The 25,906-nt window shown below is 43.6% G+C and overlaps 1 protein-coding gene across 1 annotated transcript in view; it reads right to left on the reverse strand.

Annotated features, from left to right (window-relative positions):
* Positions 1-25,906, reverse strand: part of LOC146860913 (mucin-5B-like) — a 307,179-nt gene that overhangs the window by 54,283 nt on the left and 226,990 nt on the right. The window contains exons 14-17 of the mRNA XM_085646181.1: positions 19,262-19,393; positions 15,833-15,977; positions 9,002-9,045; positions 6,459-6,647 (exon numbers count right to left, since the gene is read on the reverse strand). Of these exons, the coding sequence (XP_085502307.1) occupies positions 6,459-6,647; positions 9,002-9,045; positions 15,833-15,977; positions 19,262-19,393 (510 nt within the window). The remainder of the gene's footprint in view (positions 1-6,458; positions 6,648-9,001; positions 9,046-15,832; positions 15,978-19,261; positions 19,394-25,906) is intronic.

Raw genomic sequence — 25,906 nt, forward strand, 5'->3', positions numbered from 1 at the left:
ATCTCTCTCCGTGGGGTTCTGGAGTCTCCATGTGTCTATCAAGTGGAAACGCTTACACATACTAAGAAAAGCTTTATGGGCTTTCGTAGATTTAAAGACACAGCGTGAATCCCTATCCAAAATTGCATCTATAGGGAGATTGAAATCCCCAGCTACTATGTGCAACGCAGTATCCGGAATAGTTTCAAGGTGTTTATTTAGTTTGTCCCAAAAGACCAGATCGCTAGTGTTGGGTGCGTACACGCTGGTGACATAGAACTCTGTATTATCCTTACTCATCTTGGCCGTGACCCATCTACCATCTGCACTAACTTCGGACGATAAAACCTCCACCTTCGATTTCTTTGCAACAAGTATCAGGACACCATTCTTTTTATTTACAGCCTCTGCACCCACCACCTCATTATAGAATTTATTTCTCATGTGGTAAAACTGCTTTGCCTCAAGCTTCGTCTCCTGGAGCAAGACGATATCACCCTTCAGTCTTTTAACATAATCTAATATCTTCTGTCTCTTCACAGGCTGGTTCAGGCCCTTAACGTTAAGCGACAGTACCTTTAGTCTGTCTAAATTACATGCTCCCACCGGCGAGCCAAATGAGCTATTTATCATCAGGAGGTTGCAACAACATCACAACAAACACATATTTCACGGTGAAATCGTATTTAAATCCGCAGTAAAGCCCAGTACCCCTCACACCCACAAGAAGCAAAAAGATGAGGACCATGCAAGCCGGAGTAAACAACAATAAAAGTAAAAAACAAAGAACACATACCCCTACCCAACAAACCCCCTGCCCCCCACCCTTCCCACCCCAACTGAACAAGATAGACATGGTGACTGGAAGGAGAATGCGTCGGAACTCCCCCGTGCATACCTGTAAACTGAGAGAAAGCACCATGGACTTGAGGAACTATCCCTCTTAGATTAAGGCCTGATACAACCCATTAGGCAACAACACCCCCCCACCAGCATAACCCACTTGTACCTCATCAATCAATCCGGACCAGTAATTTAAAGTCCCCAACAATCCCTACCAACCCCCGTAATAAACCTGTAAAACACTACGCATGACCGTTAACTATGTTGGCCCAGTAAACTGAAACTCCTCTATACAGAAGGTTATAACTCTAAGACATCACACATGGCTAGATACCCCGTGCATCAACCACTGCGTACTGCCAAAAACACTGTTTTGGAGAAAGCCCGGAAACAGAAAATATGCCCTAGGCAGCCTAGCCCCCAGACAGCATTAGAACGTACAAAGCTATGTTCACCCATAACCTGAGGCTGAGGCCTGTGCCGCCGTCCCCAATGAGGCACTTGTGTCCATGTCCTGATCATCCGGGCCCTCCAGCATGCGTTTCAGTTTCAAAGGATCAGAGAAGAAATGAGGGGACCCTTGGATCAAAACACGGTACTTTGCAGGGCCAGCGAACCCATATTGAAAGCCCCTTTTCTTTAGCATTGGTCGCAGCGCCAAGAACGCCTTCCTAAGCTCCACCGTCTCTTTACTGTAGTCCTGGGAAATGTACACCTTGGCTGATTTCCATAAGATATGATTGTTTTTCCTCATGAAACCAAGAATCTGTTCCACGTGTTGATAACGTAATGGCTTGCACACAATTGCTCTGGGCCCTTTCTGGTTTTTATTTATCTGGCCTGGTACTCTATGAGCCCTATCGAACTCCAGTGGATGGTGGAAGGACAGATTAGTAGCCTGGGAGAACCAAGACTCCAGGAAAGCTCCGCAACTAGCATGCTGATCCTCCGACCCCTCCGGAAGGCCAAAAATGCGTAGGTTCCCCCGTCTGTTCCTGTCCTCCAACTCCGCCAGTTTCCGCATAGTGAGATCCGATGAAATGCACAAGCGGGTGATGGCTGCACACGACTTTACTTCGAGATCCTCAAGCCTGCTGATCCTCGACTCTGCCTCCACCAATTTTGCATTGGTTTCACGATTATCCTGCCTGATAGCCGCCACCTCATCTTTAGTAGCCTTAGCCAGTTCCCTAACTTCCTCCAGCTTATTGAGAATCAGATCCGTCGAATCGGGATTACCTTTCGCCCCTTTGCTGGGTGAACTAGGATTTGATTGGTCAGATTTGAGCCTCTTCGTGCTCTTCATCGATTCTTTGCTATCCGCCATGGTAGACCACCGAAAAGACACCTCTGCCAGATAGAAAGATTCAAATTACATCAACCTGCTCCAGTGGAGTGACTCTTGATAGGCGTTCACTCTGCCGTCCGAAATGGCGTCTTCCCGTCTTCTAGCAATGTGATTGGAGGAACTCAGAACATGGCGCTGATCACGACATGGAGACCAGTGTAGATGGACAGGAAATGGCCGCACCACCACGTATCGAAACCATGGTGCCAGGCAAAAGATCGCAGGCGAGATCACCCAGTGGCCAGGAAGTCATGCAGGCTCAGAGCAACCCAGTCGCGGACAAGAAGTAGAGCTCCGGATTCACCCAGTAGGCCTAGCTCCACCCTGGAGGGAGCCGTTTATTCCATGCGCTCCGCCACAATGACATACACGCCGTAATCATTTGTACACAGGCCGTACTGAAGGTAGTAGAATCGGTCTCACAACTCCACAGCCCACATCTTCAGGGTAGGCACACATCCCTCGCAGAACGCAGATAACTCAAAATACTCAAGCGCCCCATAGACTCTAAGAAGCACGAGGGTTCTCCTTTCATGTCGCGGTATCCGCCATTTTGTCAATGCGACATACATCAACGACTGTTTATCGCGCTGCGCAGCTCCTCCATATCACCATAAGTGCGCTCCAGCACCTACAACGGCTGAGATCCGATAGCCTTCACACTTGATCTCGCTCCACTTCGGCGACCGCCCAGCCGCCGACACCTCTCCGGTCACGCGGTCCCGTAGTCTGCCGAAGTCCTCACAGGCATCGATCGGATCGCTTAAGGTCGTGGCCGGGCCGCTTCCCAGCAGCAAAACGGCTCCAAATTTCTCCTCTCAGGTCTCCTCACCTTCCGCTCACATCTTCCGCCCTCCGTTGCTGGAGAAGAGCGGTGAGGCCCGTTCCTCTGCCCTCATTCGTGTATCGCACGGGCAGAGAGAATCACCGAGCCGCCATCTCCTTCGGCGTCCAAACCACGCCCCTCCTCAGAGCAATTCTAATGCCAATAGCGATAATAGGACCTTGCCTAATACTTCGTTATGTCCTATTTCTGAGCTGTAAATACTTTATGTGCAAAAAACATGAACACTTTGAAAGAAAAATGTACGAAAAGGAAATTGGGTGAGACAGCATTATGAATGATGACTACATTAAATCAATAAGACTTATTAGGGTGATCAAAAGAAAGAGAAGAGACACATCTTAAGACAAAAGTGCTTTGTAGACTTGAATTTGCATGTGAACTAGGATTATGTGATGATTTAAAACTCATCAAGAGGGAGGGATTTGTGAGGAATACATTTTAAAAGCTAATTTGCAGACCATATTAGAATTGCATTTTAAACCAGTGGCATAACGAAACTTGAGGGGACCCCCCTGCAAGTAATCTGGAGGGGCCCCATTAAACTTTAAAACCGTTGCAGAATATTTTCACTTAGAAAATAACACGTAGGGAAAATGTGCTTACTTTAAATGTAAAAAAGAATCCCTTTTTAGAACGCATTTCACACTTGATAAAACAATGTTTTCACATAGAAAATAACAGGTAGTGAAAATATGGTTACTTAAATATATATACAAATAGCGTGAAGACTTTTTTTTTGTACTTAAGTGTGCCCTTTTAATTAGACCCAACTCTTTTCTCTAAACTCTTCCTTATAGCTAGGAAGATGTTTGTTTAAGAAATTTTGCTTAGCACTAGCATTCTGCTAAAGAATGTGCTGCCTTCAAGATTCAGTTTCCTTAGCTTCATTGTACCACATTAGATCATCCACATTAACAATAAAACTTGCTGTGAATTCATAATGAATAGACTGTATGCTTAACTTGAACATCATTGATAGATTTGTTTACATGCATCTGACTATCCTATTGTATTCAAAGTAGAACACTGAACACAGCTTTAGCTTAGGTAAGAATTTTTTCCCTGAGAACTTTGCTCCATGTTTCCAATATATTGCAACAGTGCTTTACTGTATACCGGCATAAAGGTTTACATTGGGAATTGGGACCAGAAGCAATGGAAGTTGACAACACCATCAGATGAGCAAAAATACGCAAACAAAATACTGCCCAAAGGCAATGGATTATTCCATTAAACATTAAAATGCAATGCTAATAAAAAACCTTCTAGTATAGAACCCATATTCATTGAGAGTGGAGCAAAGCTCTTGTGCTTGTGCAATTTCATAAGATAATTCATTTAAGCATACATACAATGCTAATGAAATACAAGCAACCTTTACTACCCTCACTGAACAGATACAAAGCAAAAACAATTAAACTGTTAAACAAAAGTTACAATGGGTAAAGAAAAGTTACAAAGGGTTAGCAAATGTAAAAAATATTTGAAAAGCTTTGAAAAACAGTTGAAACTTTTTTTGCAGTCTGTTTTCGTTACAGGTCAAAAAAACATTGACAAGCTTCCACTGCCCAGATTATACCATAATTCATAAAGTGTTGTCTTAACAATTGGCCACACAGCAAATGTAAAAAGGGACATACAAATATTACATGAATTAGATCCTGGACATAGTTAAAACAGAGATCATAAAACCTTTCAATCCTTTGTAAACATTCCCAGAATCCAGTAACAACTCGTAGTTGAAGCAAATTTAGCCTTAATAATAAAATTGTTCTATGCACCCCATTGGGTCAGTTCCATGTGACAAATGTCACCACCTTCCATTTCTGTGTGATCAATCGTTTAGCCAGGACGAGGGCCAGGTCAGCGAATTGCATTACCTACCTGTGCTTTTTGATGCATTTACTACAATGGAAATCGCTCATCCGATGGTGTTGTCAAAACATTGGTATTGCGACCCCCATGGTGGCGGTTGCATCCCATTGCCTCTGGCGGGACCGCTGACAGCCTGTCAAGTGGTCCCATTTGTTAAAGGGTGGTGGTCGGACGAAAGTCAGACCGCCATTCTAATCAGCCCCAAAGATGTTAACCAAATTTATTTAGCAAACATGTCACCCCTTTGGACATCTCTTCAACCTTGAAGTATTCCAAGATACTCACTAGGCAGATATGATCCATAAATATGTCTGGCGATGTTCAGCCAAGGGGGACGAGGAACTGGCCTCTGGTGATCTACCAGTATTGTAGGCCACATTACAGGGTCCTAATGACCCTTTTAGTTTTCACACCTGTCTGAATATGAACGTTTCAGAGAAAAGTGAGACATTTTATTGTGCCTTGCCAGAGAAGGAATATATCTTTCAAAGATAAATATTTAGTTAAACGTTTGTTTGTTTTGTTATGTATCAGTCACTTCATTCCAAATAAGGAGCATATTATCAAGAAACTGCGTTAAAATTATCGCCGCTTTAGCGGCAAAAAACTGCCGCTAAAGCGGCGATAATGGGCTTGATAAATGATAATATGCCCTTGAGAATTCCTATAGAAGCCCAAGTTCTGATGTCAACATGGGCTCTATGGGAATTCTCCAGGGCATATTATCAAGCCCATTATCACAGCTTTAGCGGCAGTTTTCTGCCGCTAAAGCAGCGATAATGTTAACGCCGTGCTTGATAATATGCCCCTAAGTTTTAAGTCATCCACTGAGACCAAAGTCTAAAGGTTTGTTGCTGGTCTTCACTTTCTACAAACAGAATTATATGGAAATTCAACGAAGTAGAAAGATGTAGCAAAGGACAGTCTCAATCTTGGTTTTAAATGTGGATGAGGAGAGAAGAATGGGTATGAAAAAGTCCACAAAAATGTTGGGTGCTCAGGTAATGTCCCAACCATTAAGGGAAGATGTTATATATCTATCGCAAGCACATGCACTTTGCCAATGGAAGACTATGGAAGCAATACACAGAAATGTATTCCTCACACTCTCATCCCTTCATAATGCATAATGACTCCTCCTCAATATAGTAGAGATATGCATGAAAATCACTGGTCATTGCTTGTGCACCACCTTTCAACCACTACAATATCTCCGATATAGCCACTGTACACTGCTTGCTGATGCTGTGCATTACACAAGTTAGTTGCCCATCACAAATCATATATAGATATTACCATTTGTACCTCTGTTTTCCAGATGTCATGGTGCATTTCATGAACTAGTGCAATACCCTGTATGTAAACCATACTAGAATGTAAAGAATGTTGATGCAGTTCCTAGAAGTTTACATTTTCATTCCAGACCAAAGAGACCCTTCTAAAGTCATTTGCCCCAGTTTTGGTCAACTCATTATTTTATGATCCAGCAGAAGACCTACAGAAATGTCCAAAAGTTCTCACTTTGATGTATGAATAACTGGGGTGCACTTTTAATGATTACTGTACCTGAACTTTTTGTCGCAGTGGTAGACTTGAAAGGGGTTGTATATGCTGTTTTAGGACATGTATAGTAGGTTTTATCCAGGGTGCCGTTCAACCCACAGGTGACATTGATGCAGCTACCAATGCGACTCTTCTGCTGGTAGATGAGCTCCTTGTACAGGTAGATCGTTCCTTCATAGTCACAGAAGCAGGCTGAAAATAATGTCCAGGAACATAAATCAATCAGTCATATTACTCACTGTAAACAAATGCCAGTAAACACCTCAGTAGTTTTGCTATAATCTTAACGTAGCTGTTGCATAACATGTTGGCTTTTAAGCACTCACTTTTGCCTTGTAGTTTCAATTATTTATGCTACACCAAACTCTCCCACTTAAATGGATCTTATGGTGAATTAGTGCAGATCCTGGGGCCGAATCATCAACAGCTGATGAACCAAGATCAAATGTGTATTTGTTAGCAGTGCTTAACCCCTTCCCCGCTCATGACGGAACCGTTCCGTCATGAGCCACGGTTGGCGTGTGCTCATGACGGAACGGTTCCGTCATGACAATCCTGTTGGCGGCCGCTCCGCCTGCGCGGCGCTGTTTCCCCGCCTGTGCGGGGCGACAACGCAAATGGGCGGAGTCATGACGGAACCGTTCCGTCATGAGCACAGCTCAACTGTGGCTCATGACGGAGCGGCTCCGTCATGAGCACAGGCCCACCGCGCTGCCCCCCTGCCCCCCCCAGCGCTGCAGCGGAATGTCCGCAGCAGCGAAGGGGTTAAAGGGCATACATTTGTTTTGGAATTTCTTCAAGTTAATACATGAACTGCAGAAAGCACCAGTGGCGTAGCGTGGGGTGCAAAGGGATGGTTGCCTCAGGCACAACATTCTTAGGGGTGCAAAATTGTATTGGGGCACAAAATTTCAAAACAAATTGGAAGGATACTTGTCTTGCCCCAGGCGCTGGCAACCAATGCTATGCCACTGGAAAGCACACATCAAGCTCATCGTTTCCAATGAGTTAACTCTGAGAAATCCAAAGGTAAAACAATGCACCTTAGAAACCGCAAACGTACAAAAATAGTTAACCGACTCTACGGTGAGCTAGCACACCTCTTCATGATACCGACCCTGATGTTGTACACCCAAGAATTCAACATGATATCTCTACATGGAACGCTAGCATTTTTTTTATTGTTGAACCCTTGCTTCTCCCATTGCAGGCAATTACAAGCATCTTCGTTCATCCAGCAGTGCTGCCTTAAATGCATCAGTCTCAAGAAGATCAGCACAGAGGTGTTGGTCTTTTGGGGGAAACAGGCAGCACTACATGAACTGTGAAAAATATGAGTGGCAGGGGATCCGTGTGAGGGCGCAAAATTACAAATTAAAGAATGTGAATGTGCTCCTAGGTGGCTTTTGGGGAGGTGGTGCAGGTCATCCCAACTGTTAAAAATATATATAATTCCTTCTAAATAAAAGTTTCAGTCACTTTGAAATGTCCCTGAGAATTTCGGAGCTCATCAACTATGTTTATTTATTTTGATTTTGAAAGTTTCTAGAGCATGAACATGACACTTGCAGGTATCAGAGAGCTTTACAAACTTACAGAGAGCAGAGCAAAAACAACAAATAAAAAAAAAGGCAGAGTACAATTTATAATGTGCAGAGAATAGCAGAGATAAATCAATAGACAAGCAAAAATATCATAGTCAAGAAAACTGCTTGATCAGGCGATGTCAAGAATAGGGAGGGTAATGTCAGGACTGATAAGTAAAAAACACTAAAGTAGTCAGTGAGAACTAGTCATCAGTGTGATTGAAGAATCAGGATGAGTGTCCTAATGATCTAGGGAAGACATTTTTTCATAATGAGTACTTTGACTTTTCTCTTGAAGGATACCTTTGAAGGTCTTATTCTGACTTCAGGGGGCAAGGAGTTCCAAATTCTCGGGGCAATCCTACAGAAAGATTGTTTGCAAGTTTTCATCTAATGGAACCTCTGTGGTTTCAGAAGTAAGGTGTTGGTGCTTCTGGATGATCTAGAGCCACCAGAAAGTTCAAGCTTCTGAGTGAGATACCTAGAGGATTTGAAGTAGAGGGCTTTATATGACATGCAGGAAATTTTTAGCTGGATTTTATGTTCGTAGGGGAGCCGGTTGGGGGATTTCACAGCAGGGGTGATGTGTTTTTTTCTTTTTGAGCCAGTTATGAGCCTTGCAGCAGAGTTGAGTGAGGCCCTTAGAGAAGCCAGTTTGGATCTGGGCAATCCACAGAGGGTTGCATTCCGTAGTCCAACCTGGGAATCATTAGGGCTTGCAGTTGTTGGGGAGGAGGAAGGGTTTCAATTTTCTTGGAATGTTCATTTGGTGATTCGCTCCTTTGGTGGGGGCACTGATGTGCTCCTGCATGTTGAGGTTCTAGTCAAGAGTTCAATATTTGTGATTTATATAGAGTAGCATTAATTAAAGCAACTGATACATAATCCAAAAAAGCAAATTAGGTGTTCAGAGGACTGAACAGCAGATACATGTTTATAAACAGTAATCTCAGTACCTACCTTCAGGATCATAGTTGCATTTAGTGCCTTTCACTGTACATGTACTGTAAGAAAAAACAATGCGGTGTGTAAAGTGTGTCAATTGATAAGAGGCAAGCAAGTGGCAGGCTATGTTTTATGCATAACTTATGACATTTTTATGTTATTATTGGAGCCACAGAAGCAAGATACTGGAGTCCTGGGACAGTATTACAGGAGTGCCCTGGGGCGCAATGGGTGATTGTGTCCACTTACGGAAGGGGCCACAGATGCTTGTGCATCCTTTTCTGTAATACCAGTGGTGCTGGCGCACATAAAGTACCAGCGCTATCATCAGATGGTGTTCCCTCATTTGCATGGGGGCATGGCCCCATGCAAATGAGGGAATCCCTTTGCCTCTGAACACACATTGTATTACACATGTGGGTGAAGAAGCAAAGAAGCTGACAGGGGGAGCACTGCCAGTGTGTCCCCTGATAGCAGCCCACTGGAGGGGTTTGAGAGGGTCCCATGGACCACCCAGACATCCCCTTGCAGGAGTGTGCATTCACCCACTGCACCTGCCTGAAAGGGGATCTCTACTCTCCCTTCAAAGTGCTGGTGGGTTGCCGTCTGCACTGTGAAACACAAAGGAGCTTCAAAGCAGCCACTTTATTTTCCATCAGAATACGCGGCCCTGCAGGCAGGGCGAGTTCCCAGCTGCCCTGTGGGCAGAGCCTTCACTATAATGCACAGCAAAAAGAGTTGTCCTAGCCGTCATATTCAAATGCAGTTAAAACAATTTGACAGACTTAAGACCATAAATTAAATTAATATGGACTTCAAGCATTTATTTGCTACTTCATTCTTTTAACCTTTAGACACATTTTTTCATGGGTCAGGTAAGTACGGATACATTTCAATTAGTACAGATTATGCATGTTAAAGAAAAAAATATGACAAAAACATAAGAGCTTTGTGAGAAGGTAATGTGACAAAACAAACAATACATGAAGAATTATACACAAAAACAATTATATGTACAATATAACACCAGTCTTAATTCACAAAAGTAGCAGCTACGAGGACATCCTTTAATATCCAAATTGCACATTTTGAGTGCTGCTACCTGGGGGGAAAAAGCCATTGGGCCCAGTAGTAGGATAATTCAAATAACATTTCTACTAGGGGGAACTTAATTAGATGCAAGAATCCCCGCATTCTGTAATGCCGAGGCGTTTTGATTCCCAGGGTGGTTTGTGGGATTCCCTTCAGGGCGTGGACTAGTTTATCTGAGGAAAGAGGGGGAATGATTATGAATCTGGGCCCCGGAGTGTGGGAATACTGGTGAAAAAGATGCTAGCATTTCAAACACACACTACCCAGGTGGATAAGAAGGGCCACTACATGGCAGTCTCGGGTGGATGGGAAGGGGCACCCATTAACCTTATCAGTATGTACTACCCACCAAAACTCCATGAAGCCACTCTAACGGAATTAAACGAGGTGCTTCTCACCCTCCCTGACAGTGGGCTATGCATGGGGGAGACTTAAATCTCACTCTTGATGACCCTATGGACCGTTGGCCTCCTCAACAGACACCGGGGGTGATCCCTGCTGGGGAAAGACTTCCTAAACACAATGGGCTTAATGGACGTATGGAGATCCCACTATCCAGATGGGCGGCAATTTACATTCTACTCCGGAGCGCACCGCTTCCGCTCCAGAATAGACTACTACTTGATGCTGACCAATGACTTACCAAGATTCTGGGCAATCCGACACTTGCCAAGAGGTATCTCGGACCAAACGCCCATATGAGTTACATATGGGGGAACAGAATCGAGACATCACCAACACATGAAGCTACATCCTTGGTACTTCAAGGACCCCACCATTAGAAAGGAACGTGCAGTAACTACTGAGCAGTACTTCACCAAGAATGAGGCCTCATGGACTTTGCCACGCTGCTATGGGAGGCAAACAAAACAGTTATTAGAGGACAGGGTGTCTCCCTGGTAGTGGGCCATAAAAGGGACAAGATGGCACAAATGGAAGCCATAGAAAGAGATATAGCTCAGCTTGAGGCACAGCTCACAAGCACAGACAATACCGATTGGCACTTAAACAGCAGGAGTATCGTGGACTCACGATGGAAGAAGCCAGGGAGAAACACAGGGTGACTCTTCACCGTGTCTATGAGGTTGGGGATAAGGCTACTAAACTTCTGGCCTGGTTGGATAAAAAAGGAAAAGCCAAAACTTGGGTACATGGGATACACTCAACGAGGGTAAGTACTTAATATATAGATCAAAATAGCAGACACGTTCGCAACATACTATGAGCAACTCTACTCTCCCTCCAGACGAGTGACCTAGGAAGACTGTCATGAGTTTCGGAGAGACATCCCACTCCCAGTACTCACTACTGATGATAAGGCCCTCCTCAAAGGAGAATTAACCCACAAGGAAATAATACAGGCCATCTGAGACTTGAAGATGGGCAAAGCATTAGGACCACACGGCATGCCTGTAGAACTCTACAAATTAAACGCCACAAAACTGGTCCCATTCCTCTTGAGGATGTTAGAGGAAAGCAGGGAGTGAGAAAACCTTCAAAGGGACCAGTGAATAGGCACAATTATCACAATACATAAAGCCGGAAAACCCCAGGAGACTGTGCCTCCTATAGGTCCATATCACTCCTCAATGTTGAAACCAAGATATTGGGCAAACTATTGGGCCTCCCAGGTCATACTGGATTTATGCCGGGAAGAAGAACAGCGCTTAATCTCAGGAGACTCCATGGGGTACTAAGTAGAGCACAATATATACAGGAAGATGCTGTCATCATGTCCTTGGATGCCTGTATGGTGTTCGACACCATTGAATGGCCATACTTATTAGAAGTATTAGTGAAATTAGGGTTTGGGCAGCAGTTCATCGGTTGGATTTAGCTTCTCTATGCTGAGACTCTTTCCCAAGTCGTGGTCAATAGAGAAACTTCCAGAACCTTTCCTTGATGACGTGGCACATGTGAGGGTTTCCCGCTCTCCCCCTCCTGTTTGCTATAGTACTGGAATCCCTTGCCACATGGATCTGTGTGGAACCCCTGTTGAGGGGCCTCAGTGGGTCACCCCAATGGGAGGACAGAATATCGCTCTACGCAGATGATGTTCACCTATATCTGGCACATCCCAGATGCTCCCTAGACAGATTCATTAATGCAATAGAGAATTTTGAACGAGTATCCTGATACAGGATCAACTGGACGAAATCGCTAATATACATATTAAAAGGCAATCTTCCTGAGATACCCAAAGACTATGACATCCGAGTAACCACAGAGGGATTCACATATTTGGGAATATTTGCCACCACAGATCCCACCCTCTTCTATAATAAAAATCTTCTTCTGCCTCTAGAGGCTGAGGACAGATGTCCAACAATGGCAGTCGCTTTCGCCAACACTCCTTGAGAGGGCAGCCCTTATTAAAATGATGGCACAACCCCTCTCACTTCCTATATGCCCTACACAACACACCCTACCCCATCCCTGTGAAATTATTTAAAACAATAAACTTCATACTATTAACACTCCTGTGGGATGGAGGATCGGCGCAGATCGTGCTAAAAAAACTAACACAAGGATGAAATGATGGTGAAATTGCTCAACCTGATATGCAGCAGTCCTACTGGACTGCACAACCAACCACTATCATCCAATGGGTTTATCCACTAGAAGGTGGACCATCGATCCGGATGGATTGACTGGTGTTGCGCCCTGGCGGGCACCTACAGGCCCTATAGACAACACCTCAAAAATCACAACCACAGAACCCAACAACTATGATAATCATGCTCTGGCATATATCCCACAAAGCACTAGGATGGGAAAACAAACTAACGCAATCTACTTCTCTGTGGGATGTGGTGGCCCTAGGGACTCAGGGAAGGCACCAAGGATTTGATAAACGGGATCTGATCACAGGGGTCAGGGGAAAGACCACTGCCTCCAACTCCAAGGCTCAATGAGACTGTTGAGGCAGTGGTCAGACTGTGATCCCTACAGTGGAGGCAGTGCCTGCGCAGGTACCGCCGTAAGATTACGATGTCCCTTTCCCTCAGCCTTTACATGGGGTGACACCTCCATGCAAAAGCAGATGGAAAGGGACTTTGGGGCCCCAAGCAGGCCCCCGTGAGTCACAGCTCAGTGGGCACGGAGGCACACGTGGTGCCCCCCCAACATCCTGGCACTTGGTACATGGATGTTTGAAAACATGCCTTTCTTTACTGCAGCTTATGCTGAAACCCTTTTCTGGGCCGCATCACAAGCCACAGTAGAAGAAGGCAGTTTCCGACCCCCTATACAGCAGTCTTATCGAAATATGGTGGCTGGCACGGCCAACTACTTGTCAGGCAGTCTCAATCATGCGATGATGCTCATCTGACCGCCATTGTATTGAGGTCTTTAGTAAATTTGCAATGACTTTCAACATCTAACAACAAAGGGAAACACATTTTGCCCCTTTACAGTCATAAAGCAAGACTAAATTGTTGGGATTAATTTAAACTTCGAAAATCCTGCCAATTAAATGTAAGATGAAATACAGAGGTGTCCCAAATGATCTGAACCAAATGATATGTGCAGAAGCTCACGAAGTGGGTGGAGAATATCGTCCAGTGTGACTTAGTAATAAAGCAGCTGCATTCAAGTAGTAGAAAGAGAACATTTAACCAATGTTACCAAAGGCTCTTTGATACAGTAATGCCCCAGGACTATTATTCACAGCACTGTCATAGGTAGCTGAAGGGACATCTCAAATCCATTGATACTCCCAATGATGTCGCAAAGTTAGCCCATTTCTCCACCCCACTGGCTGTTAACAGTTTCCTAGGTGCCATTATGGCCTGGTGTAAACCAAGGAGTTAAAACTAGGGAAAGTGAACATGGCCACTGCCTAATTTCAATTTCTGATGCTGTGTTCATTACCACTTTAACCAGAGATAGTAAAAGGCAAGCCAGAGTTAGCAGTTATTACTTCTGGGTATCCCAAAGTGGCATCCAAGGCCACATCACATATTTTTAAAATAATTCTGAAATGTATTTGCTGTAGGTTGCTGAAAACATAACTCTGCTGTTGATACAATGTTAAACAATGAAGAGAAGAGTTTGACCAAACACCATGCTGCACACATGACCAGATTCGCCATTCAAAAAAGTGTTTTCCCTTGCAATACTGTAATTGCAAAACAGACTTACTCCGCATCTCATCCAAAGAGATTAATCAACAATCAAGTCACTGCTTCATGAATAGCCAAAACCCTTCCAAGAGCACTATAAGCAATACAAAACTGACAGAAACATTTTAACATAGTTGGCTCACCCAGAAACAACAACCAAACTGAGATATATTAATGTGGCAGAGTTAAGTTCAAACATTCCACCCATCACTTTTTTGTCTCACACAGTGTAACGCATAAAAGCAAGGCGTATGCCTAAAAATGGGTTCCATTCTCACTGTCCTGTAGAACTCAGGATGAATCTTGCTGACAGGGCAACTATTTGAGACAAACCAAGACCGATCTGCATATAGGTATTTCTGTCTGAAGTGGCATGGTATGCAAAAGAACAATGGACTGGAATGCCGTCTTGAGTATTTGTCAGTGGCTGAGATTAACTCAAGAACTCCACTTTTTGTCTTCCTCATATTAACTAAAGCATTGCAAAGCATAAAATAACATCGACAAGCAACGCAAACACTAGTGGTAAATAAATTGTCACGTGTAAGCGCTTCTTTGGAATGAAAATGGATAATTATGTCCCTGTTAATGTATGAAAAGAGGGTCGACCAAGGTGAGCCAGGGCAAAAACCTTGTGTTTTGAAACAAAGCCAAATTTGTTAAGTAGCGTGAACTGCCTTCTCCCTGAATTCTAATGCTAGGTAAAAGCAGGCACGAGGAACTTGTCAGGCACTACATTATATGATATACCTCCTTATAATGTTCACTTTATTCTAAAGCAAACATTACATGTCTGACTTCTCTGCTGCTATCTACAGCTAGGAAAGTGTAGAGGAGAGTGTACCTTCAGTAGAAATTGCAGGGTAGGCACACATGGATCACCTTTGCAAAACATGTATTTCCTGCACGTCAGTGCAATGCAGCATTACAATTTTTGTGCAATGCTCTGTTGTGTAATCGACAGTATATCATGGCCTCAGACTCCTCCACCAAGCTGTAAATACTTAGGGGCTGATTATGACTTTGGTGTGTCGGTAGCAGGGAGGCACACAACCTCCCTGCTGTCGCACCCCCAAAGTTTAGTCCACACCGTGAAAGAAAAGGGGTGTGTTGGAGAAACTCCTAATATGCTTGGTAATACTGCAGCGGCACTGCCAAGCATATTGCTGCCCCGGATTGCTGTGCTACAGCCTGGGTACACTGTTACCTGGCGGTTGTGTCAGTTGCTTGTACTATGGCATTCAGACCACTTGTGTGGTGGTCTCCGACCACCACTGCACCTCCACCGCGGGTTCATCGGTGCAATTGGCCACCAAACTCATAATCAGGCCCTTAGGTTAGATAAATGTTGTATTATTTCATACAACAGTAAAGAAGCTAGTAATTGTTTATTTCCTGATTGTTTTTCAGTGATCATTACACATTTTATAAACTTTGGGGTTTATTGTTCGGTGAAATCCGGAGATCTGCTAGAAATAGGTCCCATCTGGCCTATTTAGAAGGTATACATGGCAAATCACTCTCAATAGGACAGACAGGAATATTAACCTTTTTGGTGGAGACACACATCTGGTAAAATATAAATAACCACCATGTGTCAGTCAACTGGAAGAGTCTCTTAAAATCTTACCAGTTAAGGCAGCTCTTACATATATCCATCTGCTCTCCGATATTGTAATAGCTTCCATCGATATCATAGCAACCACACTGTGATACACACTTCATGCTGTTCTCTTCAAGGTAAGGTCTGTCTGTGGGACAGTTAGGATAGCAGCCTAGAGGAACAGAGGAAAAAAAACAATTAGAGAAGGGCATGAGAAGAAAAAGAACCTGGAAAACTGGATCCAAGTGGCTACTTTCATGGCAGGGCAAAGAGAACTGGAGATTAATTCGTAGGATGATCCACACTGGAAACAATTTCTTTATTACTAAGATATCTCTATGAGGGATACCTCAGTGGGATCTGAGTCCTGGCTCAGAGGTTTGCATTATCAAGTATAATATGTGAATGTAAAACAATGAGTAATAGTATGATGGGCAGTTTGTTTCCTATAAATTCGCATGAATAAGTAAATTGTAATAATTTGAAAATGTTCTCAAAAATATTCCTACATCACTTTAGCACGGTATTTATGTAAAATATTTTATTTTCTGTTGCATTAAATATTGCTTTCTGTTTTACAGATCATAATATTAATATCCTCATGAACTTTGGGTTATTTGGTATCAACCCATCAATACCCTAAGATTTCTCCTAATGAACGTCATGATGGTGAGTAAACATTCAATATTGTACATTACAGAAGAAAAAAAACAAAGGCTATCTTCTCCAACTTTATGTACATAGCTAAATTAAATCTCCAGGAAGCCCAAGTAATTCATTCAGGAAACAAGGACATGATAATGAAGTTTGCACCTCATCTGTTTCCTTGGTAAAATATCTCATCCTAAATGTGACTACACCGTCCATATTCAGCAGCATCTGACTGACACTAGAAGGCATTGTAGGCAAAGATTGTGCTGAAGAAATACATTCAACATAAATATTCTTTACAGGTCCAGTTATTTATCTGTTTGCACAGTTTGTGAATTCTTTGATCCCAGTGTACATCTAATATATGTGTTTGTCTCAGAAACATTTATGTATAGAAAAAAGTATATGAACAGATCTTCGGGTTTTCAAAGTGAGAAAGTACACTTTTTTGATCATTTGCCTACTAACAACTGACAAAAGGGAGCTTGGGTAGATTCTGATGGGTTCGATGGAGTCATCTTGGTCGTGCCACCACATTGGGTTTCCATTATTGGCAGTAGAAGTGTTGGATGGCAAAAAGATTATGCCAAACTAGCAGGCATCAGTGACTCAGAGGAAATACAGGATCCAAAGCAAATCTGTTCTTTAAGAACTACCTTACTACTTAATGTCAAACCTGCCTTATTTTTATCAAAATGAGCATGGGTTTATAAAGTTTCCTTCCACTGACAAACTGTCCCTTGGCACTAATTCAGATGAAGAGCAAGCCACTTGTAGGAGGGTGCAGGCACAAGGTTCTAGCATATATATATATATATATATATATGCCCTGTGGAGACAGTGAATTTGATAACTTTGGATGACCATGAATAAACGTAATTAGACCTAGGTGTAGGTCTTCTGATTTTTTATTTCTTGTGCAGCACTCATACACTGATCCAGAAAGATACTTAAGGGACTGATTACAAGACTTGCAGTCGCACAAGAGTGGCGGTCCACTGTTTTTCCGATTACAACTTTGTAAGTTGTATCGGCAGTGGACCTCCGGCTGCACGAGGGAACAGTTTTTCCCTGGCAGTGATACAGGTGTGCCACAATTTATTATGCTGAGCAGGGATAGGCGCAGTCCCGCTCATATATTTTAGAGTTTCTGCAGTGCCAGCCTTTTCATGACAGAGCCCCCCCCCCCCATGAAAAAGCTGGCGATGTAGAAACAAAGGGGGCCCTACAGGGCCCACATGTGCCCCTCGCCATGGAGATATATTCAGTGGGGCACAACAAGTGCCCCCCTTTTTGTATCCAAACAAAGTTCCAGCACAGTATGGATGTCACTGTCCATGACGTGCTGGAACTTTTTTGCAGTTCTCATTGCAGTGACTGTTTTCCAGGCACTGTCATTGGAATGGGCAAAGGACTGGCAACCATATTACGAGCTGAACTCATGTAACACAAGTTCACCTCATAATATGGCTGACGATCCATGCATGGGTTTGGTGCAGTGGAGGAGGCGGTGCCCCACTGTGCCAAACTCGCAATCAGGCCCTGAGCACTCATTACGATTTGCCCACTTTTTTAGATAGGCCGGGACCCATCAGAATTATGAGTTTAGCAGGAAACCGCTGCTCAATGGTATTTAGTCCAGAGATTTCACCTGCAGCAGGCAAGTTAAGTCTTCTGGTAGAATACCGGGAAAAACATGCATATTCCACATTTTTTCCTGCAAAACTCAGACCCCCTCCACAATTTTCTCCCATGCGTAATTACTTGGACCCATGATATGCATAAATATGGAGGAGGAAAATAATGGGGACTTTTACAGGCCACTTGTAATGAGGGCTTAAGCACCATAGACTGAAAAGTCAGAGCATTTGCCCACAGTCTGGTTCCTCAATATAGGCATTACATCCCCCGTGTAATAGTGACATCATAACATTTAAGAAAACAACCTCTTCTACTAAAAGATAAATGGTTTGCTTTCATTGCTCTGTCATGATGTTGCTCAGAATTGAGTTAGTCACAAAGTAGATGTGGTAATTAACTAAATACAGTGGGGCTTATTTACAATTTCATTTTAAAATTTGCACTACCAGAGTTATAGCAAAGTACAAGTGAGGGTTTATGACCTTCTGAAATTCATAAAAAATCCCAGAGACATGCATCCAAAGTGGTGCTTGGCCCAGACCTCCATGCTAAACCTCCTGGGCAGAATGCTTCGTAGCAAAGAACTCCACTCTCAGATGAGAACAGGATCCCTGTGCTAACACACATGTGGTTAATCGTTTATTCTCCATGGCTCCTTCTATATAAACATTTTGGTTGGGGATCTTCTGTGTCGTGGTTGAGATAGATGAGCAGACCTAGATCGAAATGTTGTCATGCTTAAGTTACAGCTGTCTGGGTGACACTTGGAAACAGGGTATAGTTGTTGGTTGTTAGCAGATCCTTAATCCCTGTTTCAATCTTGATCCTGTAGTCTTTTGCTCATGTGGTGTATTTGCTTATTGTAAACCTGATTTAACGACAAAAGTGGATATGCTTCCCTCTTTACAATAGAGGTTCTGAAAGTGCCTTCAGCCTCAGTGGTCTTATCACAAACTCATCAGACCTCTGTGTAGTTGCTAGCTGTTCAAAAATAAGTCTTGTTTGGAGTCTTTAGAACATTGGATTTGTCAGCTAAAATATCTGTGCAGTGCCTGCCGGTTTAAAAAATATTTTAAACTGTTCTTCTCCAAATAGTTGCAAAGAGATGTCAAAGCCCCAACATGCATGCAAACTGAAAGAGCTCCACAAAGGCACCTTACATACCTTCCAATCCTGGTATATTGTGCAGGCACTTTCCACTAGGGTTGCGACATGTCTTCGTGCAGGGGGCTCCACAGGGCTTGTACTTCCACTCACACCCTTCATATTTTTTGTTGTAGTAATCACAAAACAGAGCTGTCATAAGGAGAAACAGGAACACATAAACATTAGTTAGATTAGGAGTGTCCATATTCTCAAAGCTGTTTTCCTTCAACTAATGGAAATGCCATTTATTGTGCAATTTCCATGTAATTTATTACCGCTGACATATTCAGCCGCATGTAGTTTTGAGGTGAGTCTGTGGGCATTACTGTCAAGTGCTGCCCTTCATTTGATATGTGCATTGTTTGATTCTATGATCATGTTCAAGGGAGGAAAGGTTATTGATTACCAAAGGTCTCAGGGTAATGCTGTGAGTAATATGGGATGAGACAGAGAGGCCAGATAGCTGGCCTAGTCTAGAATAATGAATTGGACAACAGTGTGGCCTAGCCTAGAATGCTAATTTAGACATTAGTGTGGCCAAAGGACATGTGGATGCTCAGTTGCATCATGCTTTGCTATCTATAGAAATGCATTTCTACGGCCAGAGGTGGTAAAGCCTTGATGTGGTCATCATTTTGATGGTCCCCAGTACTTAGTGTGTTTTAGCAGGATCCCTGGAGTCTGGTGTGTGAATAAATAGGCGGTCTCTTGGAAGTAGATGTACCTGGCATGACCATACCACTTAAAACTTGATCATCCAAAGCATCCAAAACATCCAACTAAAATGGAATGTTAGCGAACATCAAAGCAATTTCCCTGCTCTCCTTACTTCTGACCTAGTTCGCTGGTGGCTCACAATTTGGCCTGATCACATACTGTAATGGAGATAGGCAGCTTTTAGCAAAGCCATGCCACGCTGGACAAAATATTTTAGGGCCACTTGGCCTGATGGATCATAAGTGACTCACGTTTGCAAGGGCAAGTGACTGGACCTGTAAACCTAAATCTTTCTAGCAGAAAGTAGATGGAAAATGTAGACGACATTACAGGGTAGACAGTTCAATAAAAGAAATAGAACAAGCAACCAGTTAGTGAGATCCAAATAATGAAAAATATTTATGATGACTTTCCTAGTTTGATTTTGTGGTCCTAGAAGGCATCACATGTTGGGTGAGAAAAACCATTTGGATGGACAATTGTGTTTTATGAGCAATCATTAGTACTTCCTATTTTTGGAATATCTTATACAAATGAGTGCAGAGTCTGAGCAAAAATATGAATTCTAAGTGCTAAATGTGAATGCTAAGCTACTGTTAAATTAACCCGTATATCAGAGCTCATCATTCGAAGGTTATTAGCAATCCCACCAATCCTCTCAGAAATCTCAGATTAATGAATGTCTCTAAAGCACTGACACTGAAGTTCATACATGTGTACTTGATTAGTTATTAGTTCTGAAACTGCTAAACACACACACACACACACACACACACACACACACATCACTTTGCTTCCAGGAAATTTATTCTGAAATGTTTACATGTTTTACAGGTTTTTTCACTACTGTTTATTTAGCGGGATTTTAGTTAGTGGGGTCGGGGTGTTCCGTCTGCCATCTTGGGTGGGTGCTGACGCTGGGCCACTTGTAAGCGCCATCTTGGTAGGGGATAGAGGCTCTAGCAGCCGGAAGTCCATGCGGCGTTATACCTTAAATAGGGATGGGTGAACAGGCGCGCAGCGGATGCGCGCAGTGGTCGCGCCGTAGACGCGCCGGAGGTGCGCCAGAGGTAAGCCCGTTTGCGCCCGTTCGCGTCCCGGGCGCTCCCGGCGCGCACGCCGCCACTCACTTGGTAGATAATTACGAGGACTGTAATAAGGTATCGTATTGTATGGGGGACGTAGCTCAACATCGGCTACGGTTATCATCTCGCAGGAGTCTGTCCTGTGGTTTACTAAATGTTCGTTCCCTCGTTAAGCACCATGCTGAGATAGCACTCTTAATAGAATCCCTACATTTGGATATATTATTTGTTACTGAAACATGGACTACGGTGGACTGTGGCTTGGAACTCGGTTGGGCTTGCCCACCAGGCTATCTTATAAGACACACTCCTCGAGCCTCCGGCAGGGGGGGTGGAATAGGCTTTATTTTTAAAGAATCTATCTCCCTTGTGGAATTGGCAGTAAAAGAAGTGCCAGTGTTTGAGCTCATGGGCTTTTCTATCATGATCCAGGGCGGCACTCTGTTTGCAGGGTTGCTATGCTACAGGCCCCCCTCCTCGACCATATCCTCCCTTCAGTCATTGGTTGATCTGATTTACGATCTTTCAAACTCCCATGCTAAATTTTTAGTATTGGGAGATTTCAACCTCTGGCCTTCTGGCCCTCAAGATCTGGCATATAGAGAACTTTGTCAAGCGTGTAGTAACATTCAACTTATACAGCTGGTTTCATTACCCACTCATGTTAAGGGGCACACGCTAGACCTGGTCTTCGCCGAGAGGGAATTGGTCGTAGTGAGGGAGGTCCTGGAGCAGTGTTGGACCGATCATTCATTGATTATTATGTCCATTGTTCTGCCTGCCCCGTTAAAACCAAACAATCCAAGTGTCCTCAAATTTAATCGTCAATGGGCTCGCCTTTTAAGGGAGCCGGTTCGTCCCATTCTTCTGCCTAAGGGCTTTTTGGTGGAGGATAGTGTGGATAAGAGCTACTCTGCCCTCTGTCAGCAGATTTTGACATCTCTTGACGAGCTGGCCCCTTTACGGAGGGTGAGGGATAGACCTAGAGGTGCTAATGCCTGGTATAATGATGATTTGAGACAGCATAAGATCCGCTGTAAACAGGCTGAGCGTACTTGGAGGAGGGGATATAAGGAATTGGATAGGGTAGCATATAAAGGAGCCTTGCAGGTATATAAGACCCAGCTAAGAAGTGCAAAAGCAAAGTTCTTAGAAGATACTTTGGGGAAGGCCACTAATAAATCACAGACCCTATTCAAACTGGTTAACACCTTATCCAATCCATCCTGTACAGTTCCTACCATCCCGGCTTCTCAGGATCTGTGTGATTCTCTGGCTCTTGCATTTGAGGAGAAAATTAGAAACATTTTGAAAGGACTTTCAGTGCCTGGACAGTTGGCATTGTCGCTACCTTTCTCCTTGGAATCCTCTGGATCCTCGGCGTCGGTATGGGATAATAACAAGGTAGATTCTCCTTGCATGCCTTGTTTCCCTATTTTTTCGCTAGAGGAATTTGGCGTTCTGGCCAATGGAGTATCCTCAGGGTCACCTCTTGACCCAATGCCTCATAAGATCTGGAAGGCATTTCAAGACGAGCTGTTTCCTCCACTCTATTCTATCTGCTGTCAGTCATTGATGACAGCGACAGTCCCAGATAGTTGGAAGTTGGCAATAGTTACTCCATTACTAAAAAAGGCCTCTTTAGATCCCTCATGCTCAGCCAACTATAGACCCATCTCGCTTTTACCATTCGCGATAAAAATCCTTGAGAGATGGGTCACGAGAGCCTTGTCCAACTTCCTGGAAACGAACTCCTGTCTGGATGTAGCCCAATTTGGCTTTAGACCGGCCCACGGTACTGAAACTGCATTGGTTACAGTATTAGACGATCTGCGAACGCGTGTCGACAGGGGAAGTCAGCTTTTCTGGTGTTGCTCGACATGGCGGCCGCGTTCGACACTGTTGACCATGAGGTTCTCTTGAATTGTCTCCAAAACGTGGGAGTGACCGATCTGGCTTTAAAATGGCTAATGTCCTATCTCAGTAACAGACAGCAAGCAGTGGCGTTACCTCCATTTCGCTCAGCTACGCGACAGGTAAACCAGGGTGTCCCTCAAGGGTCGGCGGTTAGTCCGATCTTGTTTAATCTATATCTCCGACCCCTGATAAAATGAATCAAGTCATTCGGCATATCAGTCATCAATTATGCCGATGACACTTAGTTGATTTTCTCATTTGAGGGTAGTGAGACTGTCTCGAAGGACACTTTCCATCGTTGTATGTCGGCCACTGCAGAGTGGTTGCGAGCTAATACACTTCAATTTAATGGGTCAAAAACGGAAGTTCTTTATTGCTCCTCTGATCGCTCTCCTCGCGTATTACCGGATGATTTTTGGCCAAATTCTATCCCGGGTTCTGTGGAAGCCGCTAAATCGGCTCGCAACCTGGGAGTGTTGTTCGAACCTGGCCTACAGCTGGATGCTTCAGTAAATAAGACCGCAGCGACTTTTATGTGTCTGCTTCGTGCTTTGCGCAAAATTTTGCTATTGCTTCCTCAAGGTGCGAGAGCAGAGGTAGTGCGTAGTACCATCCTCAGTAGGTTAGACTACTGCAACGCACTACTTCTAAGAGCTCCTAAAATTCTGATCCTTAAACTGCAGAGGATTCAGAACATGGCTGCGAAACTGGCCTTGTCGCGACCACGCTCTGCTTCCTCTTCAGCGGCTTTAGCGGATCTACATTGGCTGCCGGTGCAGCAGAGGATTGCTTTCAAGGCACTATGCCTTGTATTTAGAGCGCTGCATGGATTGGGGCCAATCCCTCTTCAGCATCTCTTCTCATGGTATCAAACTGCCCGACCTTTGAGATCGTCATCGGCGTTTCTGGTGAGGGTTCCTAGGATCACTAGAGTAAGGATGGGTGGCCGTGCTTTTAGCTATACGGCCGCCACATTGTGGAATTCTCTACCTCTGATACTGAGGAGTAGCCAACATCTGCTGTCCTTTAAAAAGGATCTTAAGACCTTCCTGTTTCCAAGCGCAAGGTAAACATCTCTGATGGTTTGATAGGATCTCAGCGCCAGGATACCCTTTGGGTGACAGCTGCGCTTAACAAGAAATAAATACATACATACATACATTATGTTGAAGAGATTTTAAAGTACAGCTTATGGTAGTAGTGTGATATTTGACCTGCGAATGAGCGGATAACGGTGTGAAAAATATGAAGAGCCATGGATGTGGAGTCAGTCTGATCTTCACAGTCCTCCTGCATCACAAATTGCTTGCTATAGATATTTTGAAGAAGATTTTCAGAAGGTTTGCAATAACAAAGAAAAGGATAAATCTCCTGTGGAGAGGCATGATAAGTCAGCAAAAAGGGAAGCATTTTCATTTGACCATGTGTTATTTAGGGAAAGAATTTGTTTCTGATCAAATGTTGTAGCTAACTGATATGTTTACAAACCAAAAGAACTATTAATCTGAACAATGACATTACCGGCCATCAACATAAAAGAGCCAAAGCAGTGGAAATTTACTTGTGTCTCTTATGTTCCTAAATCAGTTGGACAGCTAAGTTTGTATGTGCTGCATTTTCCACAATGTGAAGTTGGAATTACCAAGGTAAAGAACATTTACATACTTCCATCTAGAAAAGATCCAAGAGGAGACAACATGGCCCTCACTTTGCATAGCTCAATTGTAGACGGCATCTATATTTATAATCCAAAGAGCCTGTACACACAACGTTGTTGCTGTATTAACCTGTATTGTCAGGGAAAGTTTTAATGAGACTGCCAAGAATTATTAATATGAACACTAAGCTGGCATTTTTCAAACGTTTTTGTTTTGGTTATATTTAGGTACAACAAACCAAAGCCTGGGGGTGTGTGATAGCATAGCACTTTATGGACAGTTTACAACTTCCAGGTTGTCGGCGTATGGCCAGATATGTTCCAAAGCAGAAAAAAAGCAGCTCACATCTGAGTTGCATTTCATTTGCAATTATATGGGCATGAGTTAAGTAAATTAAATTGGGACACATTGGTGGCTTTAAATTTTGAGTTATGAGGGATGGGGGACTTTAACTGAGGTAAGTCACCAGTGCTTCGGTGATATTAGCTACATGTTTTATTCTGCTCACTATTAAAAATGTACCCAATCCAGACACTTACTAACTTAAATAGCTGGTAAGAGACAATATATGATATTTTAGACTTGATGAAAACTTTCACACCCTGGATGATGGAAACGTCCTGCTCCAGGGCCTCCTAGACTCTAAACATTCGCCTCAGAGGGGCATCCCTCATGCTGCTGCCCATATCTTCCATGGCCTAAAGGAATATCATTGCATCACCACAATCTCATGGTACTCCCCTGACTCTCCTTGCCATCCTGCACTACCTTCAAGACCAGCTGCATCATTTACAAAGCAAACACACACAACCTGTACCCATACAGCTCTAGCTGACAATTTCACCAGGTTTGGTGGCTCTCGGAACACCCACAGAAAGGACACCATCAGTCTGGAGACAAAGATGTGTAAATAATGAAAAAACACAACAACAGACCTTTTCATCTATGCATCCAGGATCTGGAACTACATCCCTGTATTCATCAGGACCTCCCCAACCCTGCTCCAAATCAGAAAAGAGTTGAAGGAGCACCTCTTTAAAGAACACTACATGACGCTGCAGTATTGCGAATAGAAGTAATGCGGAAATACTATCACCTGATATTTTGAAAGCAGATGAACTGTGTACGGGAGTAACAGGCTGCAAACTCGGAATAGCATGTGGTCTATGGTATTCCCATTTCTAATGGACTGTCTTTAAATGACCCTGTATTCTGACATCCCAGAAGTTCACATAATCAGTGTCTTGGTGCATATAGGTATAACGCAATGGGCCCGATTCACAGAT

The sequence above is a fragment of the Triturus cristatus genome, chromosome 3_1, assembly GCF_964204655.1.
Source record: "Triturus cristatus chromosome 3_1, aTriCri1.1, whole genome shotgun sequence".
Taxonomy (NCBI): Eukaryota; Metazoa; Chordata; class Amphibia; order Caudata; family Salamandridae; genus Triturus; species Triturus cristatus.